The sequence below is a fragment of the Neltuma alba genome, unplaced genomic scaffold, assembly GCF_004799145.2.
Source record: "Neltuma alba isolate B1F8T4 unplaced genomic scaffold, ASM479914v2 tig00012000_pilon, whole genome shotgun sequence".
Taxonomy (NCBI): Eukaryota; Viridiplantae; Streptophyta; class Magnoliopsida; order Fabales; family Fabaceae; genus Neltuma; species Neltuma alba.
This window is the reverse complement of record NW_021636573.1, coordinates 658,834-669,428: the sequence shown is the minus strand read 5'-3', so window position 1 is coordinate 669,428 and position 10,595 is coordinate 658,834. Positions and strand designations below refer to the sequence as shown.

General features: G+C 32.3%; 2 protein-coding genes across 2 annotated transcripts; one reads left to right on the top strand and one right to left on the bottom strand.

Moving 5' to 3' along the window:
• Positions 1–1,092: 1,092 nt before the first annotated feature.
• LOC114720822 (GDSL esterase/lipase At5g03610-like) lies at positions 1,093–7,899 on the top strand. Its single transcript, XM_028906542.1, has 6 exons — positions 1,093–1,097; positions 2,328–2,404; positions 2,521–2,682; positions 4,433–4,707; positions 6,733–7,054; positions 7,492–7,899. Exons 1-6 carry the CDS (start codon positions 1,093–1,095, stop codon positions 7,701–7,703), a joined length of 1,053 nt encoding a protein of 350 aa, XP_028762375.1. The 3' UTR covers positions 7,704–7,899.
• Positions 7,900–9,217: 1,318 nt separating this feature from the next.
• LOC114720821 (pentatricopeptide repeat-containing protein At3g05340-like) lies at positions 9,218–10,595 on the bottom strand. The gene is given in 2 exon segments (XM_028906541.1): positions 9,218–9,612; positions 9,729–10,595. Coding segments are annotated over 2 exon segments (1,023 nt in total). The 5' UTR covers positions 10,357–10,595.

Genomic DNA, 10,595 nt, shown 5'->3' with positions numbered 1-10,595 from the left:
TTAATTTGCACCTTAATTTCTTCATCATTCCCCATCGTCCTTTTCTTGAACCAGTTTCTATCTTGACTCCATTTTATAATTCATAATCCCAATTTCGTATTGATATTATTGTTGTTTTTTTTTCTTGTACCCTTATCAGATTATTGTTCAAGTAGTAACAAATATTAAAGAAATTGTTTTCCAAACATAAAAAAAATAATTTGACAACTTAGAGACACGATATATGACTCATCACTTTCATCTACCATCTAACCTTGTTAGGTCGCCCGTATCAACCCATAGTGGACCTTCTGTTTTCTAAAATTATAGGAGTTAAAGAAAAATATATTGATCATATGAATGTAAAATTAATGGATTCCTCATAAATATATGACAAACCGATCAATATTATTTCTTTGAAAAATCATATTCAGAACAACTTGATTTCTTGTGCATAGAAAAAAACTTTCTGGATTAACCATAAGGGAAAATTAGGGATAAATCCCTCATTAAAATTTAATTAGCAAATAGGACCTAGGATGATTGATTGTACAAGAAAAGATTAGTTGCACACAAATGATGATAAGTTGCACAAATAGAAGATAGTTTGCACAAACATTATTTGCATATAAGAAATTAGTTTACACACAAGGAAGATGACTTGCATATAATAAAATTTTATTTGCACAAAAAGAAATTGAGTTGTACATCACACAAAGAAAGAAAAATCATTGCACCAAAGAAAGATACATTGCACACAAAGAAAGATAAGTTGCACATAAAAGAAATTAAGTTGCACAGAATTCTTAGGTCCTATTTGCCAATTAAATTTTTAATATGGGATTTATCCCCAATTTTTCCTAACTATAATAGGTAATTAAATTCACAAAATTGTCACACATGGTTTGAATTAAGCATTCCTTGATCTGTGAGATTTTGTTTTAATCTTGAGCCCCCAAAACCTCAACTCATAAACTTTTCTTGAACCAAAAGAAATGTTGATTGCCCATTATCAAGCATGTTAGTTGGCTTATGAGATCTTATAATATAATTAGAAGGATTTAAATCTTGAACCTCTATTCATATATCCTATTATATTCTTGATATTGGACAATGCCGTGAGATTGGATTGAACTGGGTAGTTCAAGCAGTAGGAATATACAAAATACTACCAGGACAAGCCAAAAAGTGAATGGGTAGAAAATTGGTTAAACCCATTAAAACTGATAAAAATTAGTGGGAAAACAATCTTGAATTGGTTTTTTATTTTTTAAAAAAATTCAATAATTCAAAACTATTTTTTTGTGCTTTTTATTATCTTTTGACTATTTCTTCAAAGTTTTATGTGTGTGTGAGAGAGAGAGAGACAGAGAGAGAAAGAGAGATTTATTAGTAGTTTTGGTTCATTATAGAAGCTTGGCACGTTTAGTTGAACAATTAATCTGACATATTAAACGATTTTGGCGATTTAGAATAAACAACAAATACCTTTAATATAATCTTAATGTAAACTAGATTTGAACAAATATTCCTAATTTGGCCCCAAAATAAAAACCTTAAACCCGTACTCTAGTCTCCCAATCCAATTCTAAGAACATTGCTACTGGAGGCCTAGAGCTGGTATGAGGTGGCTCAGAACTTTTTGCTTTTTGAGCAAAAAGCTCCGAACATTTTAATTAATCTTATTTGAATGTAACTTCTATTAACGAAAGAGCAACAAATATAAGCCCCAGAAAAATGAATTCCTTCTGAATAATAACCCATTAATTATACACTACTTCTAGTTCAAAATATACGCATTAAATGATTATATTGCCCAATTCAAGAAGTTGGTTAAAAAAATTGGTTAAAGACAATAAATAGGTTAAAAAAATGCAACTTATTTTCCTAGATTACCTTATTTACATAAAGGGTAAATGGGAGGGAGAATGAGTAGGAAAAAAAAGGAGAGAAACATATAGTTAATTAGAAGTAAAAATTAAAAAGAAAAAGAAGAAGAAGAAGAAGAAATGCATTAAATGATTATACAAATCCAAATTAATGCTTATAAAAAAAAATAAAACAAACTTGCTCAAAAAAAAAAAAACAAACAAACCTCTTCAAAAATTTGATGCTGATAATTCAATAATTAATTAGTCTTTGCAGAATATCTATATGTGTATATATATGACCTGATTAATGCAGATATGCACAATTAATATTTGTCTATCTCCCGGCCAGAGAAAAAAAAATTGTCTATCTCCTCCCCCCCACCCGATTAAATATAAAGCCTCTTAACCTTTTCACATATATAAAGCATAGCCATAAAGTTCCAACTCCTCAAACATCATCATCTTCTGTTTCTGAAGCATCATCAATGGCGAACCAAACTTATCAGACTCTTCTCTCTCTTCTGTCTTGCTTAGTCTCTCTGCCATTTTCACTGGTAATACTGAAAAATATCCCAAAAGCTTCAGTTATATAAATATATATATATATATATATATTCACATGACCATGTTATTGATTATGTGGTTTTATTTGCCTGAATTTATGTTGCAGTGATCGAAGGATCAGAGAAAAAGCTGTTTGTTTTTGGAGATTCCTATGTGGACACCGGCAATTTCTTAAACTCTCCGTCATTCAAGCCTCCCTACGGCGTCACTTTTCCCGGTACACCGGCCGGCAGGTTCTGTGATGGTCGTGTTCTCTCTGATTATTTAGGTAATGTAGTTTTCTTTTCTGAAAATTTGAAATTAAACACTCCATCTCCCTCATCTTGTTACAAAAAATTTAGAAGAAAATTTTACACTTTTTTAGAATTGTTTTTTGTATACCTTTTTAACAAGACCTTAATTTTAAATATAAGAAACATAAGATCTCAATTAAGGAGGTTTTTCATTACTTTCCAATACAAACTATTAAAAGTGTATTTAAAAAAAATCAAGTCATAATTTTTATAAATAATTATCCAATTTAAAATCTAGTTTTTACATTTAGAATTAGAGGAAGTAGTTTAAACTTGAGACGCATCAAACTCTTCTCGATCCAAAAATTTCAGTCATATAATTTTGTACTCAGTTTCATAAAAACAAATATCAAATCCCCTATTCTCTTCTTCTTCCCTTTCTAGTTTAAAAAAAAAAATCTCTTTTCTCGAATCAACTAAACTGGTAGCAGTTTTATTTTCTTCACCAAACGATCTTATCAAACTAGATATGTAAGGAGGGAAACGGGTTTAATTTCACGGGTGATGGACATGAATTTATTACTCCATTGATTGCTTTTACTATCTGAAGGACAAAAGCTTTAATTGTCTTGTACTGTTTTCCTCAATTAATTTGACTGGTTGGCCGTTGTTTGAGTTCTTAATTATTAAACAAAATAAAGTATACGTTCCCCTTTTTTTCTTCTTCTTTGCCAATCAATGCTTTACAGTTATTATGTTAAATCACATCCAAACTTTTTTTTTGTGAAATAAAAAAATAAGTACATAACTTTCTATCAATATTTTTATTGAATTTATATAAATCTTTGCTCTATCTCTATTTTAAAGATATGCACAATCTTTCTCCGAAGATAGAAAAGAAGACCAATGCAGGCAAAATTTTGTTTATATTCTTAAAATAAAACGAATAACCTCTATAAAATGAACAAGTATTAATGGATTTACATGTAGTTTATTTTAAGTTTTCTTAAAAAAATGTATTTGTAAGTTTTGAAAATAGATCAAACTAAATCAATATGTGTGAAAGGCATGGAATTTTTTGGACGAAAAGTGAAGCCAGAAGAGTTGAAATAACAAGGAAAATATAGCATTCATATTTGGTTTGCATATATATTAGAAAGATAATTATAATCTTTTCAGAAAATTGTGTTATTATCCCTTTCACACACAGAAAAAATGAACTCGTCTCTATGTTTGCTTTCAAACAAGCAAAGTCTGCATAATTTTATAAAAATTATAATTTTTATTATTTTCAACGTCAAACTAAACATATATGCTCATATTCATGTGTATATACATACCTAGGCACGCACGTATATATGGATGTATATGTGTGGCTTCAAGGAACTTCGTTTATGAACACATCACCACCAATAGAAGTCAAAGTCAAAACTTTTACCACCTTTGGTCCTAAATAAAAGAGCTGATTGACAATCCTAAATATAAAATCCTAATCCATTTTGCCTTCTAATTTTACAATGTATTCTCAATAATATTCCTATTGATTGTAAAATATTTCCACCCAAGTATAATTCTACTGTACATAATTGAATAAGGGTAATTTAAAAAGTCATTACACATGTTGTTACAAATATGTAATTTAATTAATTTTTTTAATCTTTCTAAATTAATTATCCAGCTCTTATATTAAGGATCGAGAGCCATGTTTTATTTGAAACATTCATGACAGATAATAGTATGTGTGCATGTATGTATTTATGAATGTATGTGTATGGCTTCAAGCAGCTTCGTATATGAACATAACATCACCAGTGCCATATGAACAAAGGAAGTCTGTGAACCAATCAGTGATAGGAAATGGGATGAACTTTGGTCATGGAGGGACTGGTGTGTTTCAGACAATGGTGGATGGACCAAACGTCACCACCCAAATTGACTTGTTCCAACAGTTACTTCAACAAAATGTGTTCACCAAACAAGACCTTCAATCCTCCATTGCTCTTGTCAATGCCGCTTCCAATGATTATGACACTTTCTTAGTCAAAAATGGATCCACCAAGGTGAGTATTGGTTTAAGTGATTTCTATATTTACCTTTGTTTTTTTCCTTCATGTTTTAGGGTAAATCATTTGGGTGAGGTAAATTAGACAGATAGCAACATGAAATCTTTTGAAAAGGTAACTACTGTAGGGAGGACTTTTTACATCAGTTAGCATAGAGAGCTTTTCATGTTAGTTATAAGATACTACCTCTTATCCTTAATAAAAGACTTTATTTGATTTTTATTTTGATCCAATTATAAGGCCTCAATTTACTTTGTCTCTTATATTTATGTATTTTTTCTAAGGTAGTTTCTCTAATAATAGTAGTTCTAGCTAATAAATTTGATTAGTAAGGATATTTTAGGAAAGACAACACCTATTTATTATAAATAACTAACTTAACTTATTTCTTTAATCTCCTCAAATTAGTCAACTAGCTCTTATAATTAGGATCAGAGGTAATAATGCTACTCCCGCTCATTAATTTAAGTAAATTAAGAAAATTTGTTAAATTTGTTATTTATAACAAATATAAGTTAAATTTTCTAGAATACTTTTGTTAATCATACGTATTAGTTAGACTTGTTATTATTGTTGTATGATAAATCATCTAATATCATTGGCGGGTTGGCTCCCTATTGGGAAGAAGATTTTTCCCAACATTATTGTCTATCCGTTAATTCAGATTCCAGGTGGGTTCGACCTCTATTAAGAGAAAGCTTTTTAACATGATTATTCACGAGACCTGAAAATATTGAGCTTCTTGATTGTAAATATTGTATTGTACTTTTTTTTTTGAGAAAAAGACAAAATGATATTAAATAATACTCTTCCGGTTCTTAATATAGGACCCAATTATTAAGTTGATTTTAATTCTAAATATAAAACTCATTTATCATATTTATCAATTTTTTCTAAATTACCCCTATAAATACTCTTTCAACCATAATCAAGTAGAAGAGAGAAAGGAGATATTAAGAAAGATGATTATAGTGTTTTAGGAAAAATGTATCATATTTCTTATAATTAACTAACTTACGTAACTTTCTTGATCTAATTAAATTAGTTAAATAAGTTTTATATTAAGGACCGAAGGAGTATAAGTTTACAAGTTACAAAAAGTCAGTCAAGTCAAATAAGATCCTAAAAAACTGTTTGAAAAAAACTGATGTCGTATTGCAAATATCGTATTGTTTGAGTTTGAAATATAGTTTGTTAAGCTACTTGTGTTTCTCACTGTTAACGCCGTTTTGTTGATAGTTGATTTGCTACACATAATATTTTATTTTGTCCGAGTTTGATAGGTAGTTAAGCTACTTAGAGTGAAGAAGAATAAATAACTTTTATATACCTTCTGATCTTTTCTAAATTAGAGGTACAAATTATGGAGATCTTTTGATAAAATTATTAAAATCACATTTTTTTAAAATAATAAAACATACATATATCTTTTAAAGATAAAAAATAACACCGATATCTCTTAATAGAATTGCACATTCACTTTTTATTTTGGTTCTTGAAGATAAAAAAAGTACACTACACAAATGTTCTATATGTGTATACGAGTGTTGTTGAAATTACACGAATTTTACCTATATCAGTATCTATATTTAATATGATAGAATCTGATGCATGTTTTTGTTATTCATAAGCTATGAAAGTTTAGCTATTGCATTAGATTTATGCAAAGCATAGGAAAAAATGCTTAACCTTTACCCCAAAAAAAAAAGAGTTTTTTGTTTAAAATTTTAAAAGTATGAGAAAATATATGTAATCTGCTTACAACAAAGTTTCTATTGGAAATTAAGTTTGAAAAAATTAACTTGTGATAATGCATTGGATTCCTGCAATTTCCCTTTTTACAGAGTGCTCAAGTGCAACTCACGAAGAACTCAATCAAAAAATCAAACTATCTATTGGCAAGACATAGTCATACCTAAGTCCGATAACACTCGAATCATCTAATCCATTAGCATCAGATATTAGATAGTTGCATTAAGAGGAAAACAAAAAAACTCTAAATTATGCATTTTCCTGTTCCAGGATTTACCAGCCTTTGCTGAGTCACTTGTGAATCAAATTTCAGTGAATCTGGAGAGAATTCACAGTCTGGGAGTGAACAAAATAGCAGTAGGGTTAGTGGCACCTTTGGGATGTTTGCCACTTGAATCAGTGACCTCTTCATATCAGAATTGCAGTGATGAAGCAAACACACTGGCAAATTATCACAACAATCTACTTGTTCAGAAAGTCAAAGACCTGAACAAGAATCAATCATCAGCTTCAGGACAACCAGTTTTCATAACTCTAGATCTCTATAGTGCCTTCCTCAACACTATTACTACCTTGCAGAAAAAACGTGCTGGTCTGTTCTCCAACTTTCTCTGTTCTTTAATTCTCACGATTTATTTTGATTAGTAGTATGTTGTATCTATATATAAGTAATTGTCGTTATCTGTTTCTGAAAATGAAGGGAAAAAATTGAAGAGCCAGTTTGCCTTCACTTTTGGGGGGGGGGGGGGGGAAGGCAATTTTATAATGAAGCTTCTACCTCATATTTACCTCCTAGTAAAAGTGCTTTTTTTTTTCAAGTCGATCCTAACTGATCCTGAGACTTGAAGTGCCAATGAGAGTCAGCACAAATGGTTAAAAGACAAAGAATATTTTAAGAAAACCAACACTTATTATTTATAAATAACTAATTTATCTAATATAATTTTCATAAATTAGTTATCTAGCTCTTATATTTAGGAACAGAAGACTTCCGTCATAATTTATCTTAAATTTTGTTCTGTTTTACAGGAAATCCAACGTTGATGAATCCATTAGAGCCATGTTGTGTGGGTTTGAAAGGAGGGGGGTGTGGGATCGTGGATAAGAAAGGAGAGAAGCAATACAAAGTATGTGAGAAAGCAGAGGAGTCAATCTTCTGGGACAATGTTCATCCTTCTCAAAATGGTTGGCTTGCTGTCTCCACGGCTCTGCAATCTTCTTTCCGACAACTATACCTCTGATCAGCAATATTCAATTATAACTACCATATGCTTCACTTTTAGAATTTTAGACTAATGTAATATCTGCTTCTTGAATATCTCGATACGGCACTTATATAATATATTTCAGGAGAAGTAATAAACATATTCAGACATATCTGATACCATGCACTTAATTTATTTCAAGTTACACTTCTCTCTTCCAGTCTTCATTAAATTATGTAGCTTCTATTTAATTCTCTAACATTTTGCTTAGGTTTTACTTTTGCTTTTTTAATTTAATCGGTTCTAATTTAGTTGCTCAACTTTATCTCAACTTTCATTCCTTAATTTCGTCTGGCTCCACTTTTTTTTTTTTTAAAAAAAAGAATCTTAAGTTTTAGTGTTTCACTTATTGTTCTTTAATTTCATTTTTGTTCAACTCACTATAATTAATACAAAGATTTCATTTTTTTTTCCTTGTCAACGAGTCTTGTAGATTTTTTTTTATTAACAATTTCTTTCAATATTGTTAAAGAGAACAATATTTGAGTATAATTTAGATTTTTCCTAAAAATAAAATAAAATTAGGATACTTCTTGAGTGGAAGTAGATGTACCCAGAACACAGGATTTGAATTGGGTTTTGTGGCACCATCAAAATTCGTTATGACAAGCAGAAACCAAACCACATAAATTGCCTGTGAACGATTCACCAGAAGAAAACATGTGCGAGCTGGCTTACCCTCTAAACATCACCATCATCCTCACCAGACATTGAACAGTCAGAATAAAAGCAGCGTCTAATCTTTCAAATCCTGACCCAAGTGATGAAGAATGTACCCCATCAGGGACATATCCTTCATCTTTCAAGTGTTTCAACAAACCAGATAAAGTGCAATATATGATATCAGCTTGCGGGTGCAATCTGTCCCACACAACAAAGCTATTGATTTTATTCTCCATCTCTATCCAACTCATGCCTGCTTCTCTCGCTACTCCCATCTCCTTCATTCTCTTAATAGTTTTTGCCCTTGCCTTCCATTTCCCCTCAGTAGAGTATATATTGGACATCAAAATGTAAGGAGCTGGGCTATCGGGTGCGGCGAGATGGAGCTGATCAGCAGCATATTACCCATCCAGAATCACCATGTATGCCACAAGCACCAAGCAATGCTTGCCAAACCAATACAAGCACCAAGGTAGCTTAAAGTTTTAGCTTCCAATAAGGGCATTCCTGCCCTACCCAACATGTCCCGATGCATAAAATAAGCTTGTTCTGATCGAACATGCAGTGAGGCATCATGCAGGAGTTATCATTCTTTTATCATGCTTCATCAACTAAGCCTGCCTCAAGCATGAACTAGAACAAAGCATGTAAATCTGTGGGAGCTATACCTTGGGAGCATCTTCTCTTCACAGTTGAAGTTGCTCTACAAGCATCCCCATGGCGACCAAAAGCTGCAATCATGGAGTTCCATGAGATTGAGTTCTTCTGGGCCATTTGACAGAAGACTTGGTGCGAGTCAGAAAGATCTCCACACTTGGCATACATATTTATAAGTCCATTGCTAACAAAAGTATTATGAATAAAGTTCTTTTAATGATTAAGGAGTGAATCTGCTTGCCAAGAGCCAAAGAAGTGTCAACACTAAATACCCCCAGAACAGCTGAAATCATGTTTGGATCAATTTCAATCCCTGACTTCACCATTCTCATAAAAATCTGGATAGCTTCTTCCTCCAACCCATTTTGAGCAAAAGCTACGAGTATCACAGTCAAGGAAACCACATCCAGTTCTTCAGCTGACTCAAAAATCTTCCACGCAGCTTCTATACAGCCACATTTTGAATACAAATCCATCAATGCACTTTCAATGAGCAAACCCGACTGCATTCCTAATTTCCAGAGCAAGCCATGAATTTTACGCCCTTCCTTCAACGCTTGTAAACCTGAACAAGCAGTAAGCGAGCTTAAATATGTCAAATAATTAGGGTTCACTGATCCAGAACACCGCATTTGAGAAAATAATTTTAAACTATCATCGTATAATTCATTTGTACAAGACCTGACATCACTGCCGTCCAGGTTATAACATTCCTTTCAGGCATTTCATCAAAAACCTGCCTTCCATGACTAAAACAACCACATTTGAAATACGACGTTATTAGAGCATTTCCCACTGAAATTTCCAGCTCAAAACCACCTACAAATACCTAAACCTTATTTGATCACTCATTTAGACCTGAAGACTCACCATCACAAGCTATAGCAGTTGCAGAGTATGCTTTATCATATCGCTCACGCTCCGACTGCTGCATCTGTTTAAACAAACTATATACCGAGTCAAAATCCCTGTTACTCAAAAACCCAGAAATCACTGTGTTCCAAGATACAGTATCTCTCACAGGCATACGGTCGAACAGCTTAACGGCATCCAATATTTCACCGCATTTCGAATACATAGCAAGGAGAGAATTCCAAATGAATAGGGCATTGCGGATACCATTCGAGCTTCTGAAATCAAAAGGCCGTCTCTCCTTGATGATGCGGGCATGGATTGTAGCACCAAGTTGAAGATTTCCATCTCTCCCGCAAGCTGAGAGAAGGGAACTTATGTCTGCGTGGTTGAGAACAGATCCTGAATTCGACAAAAAGGGGTTTTGAATGCACGAGAATTTCCATCTGGCTGTCATCCATGTAAATAGAAGAGACTACTGAACTGTCGGGGGATGAAGGCAAGAGAACTTCAAAGACGGGAAAGAAAATATTTGAAAGACACCGGTATGCGAATCAAACAAATTCTTCTCTTCTTCAAAGATTTTTAATATAATAATCTAATAATGCTACTATGTCTTAGTCCCATCGTCCGCCACCCTCCACCACCATGCGTCATTCGCTGGAGCTCAATCGCCGTCTTAATAGTTTCCTCGCC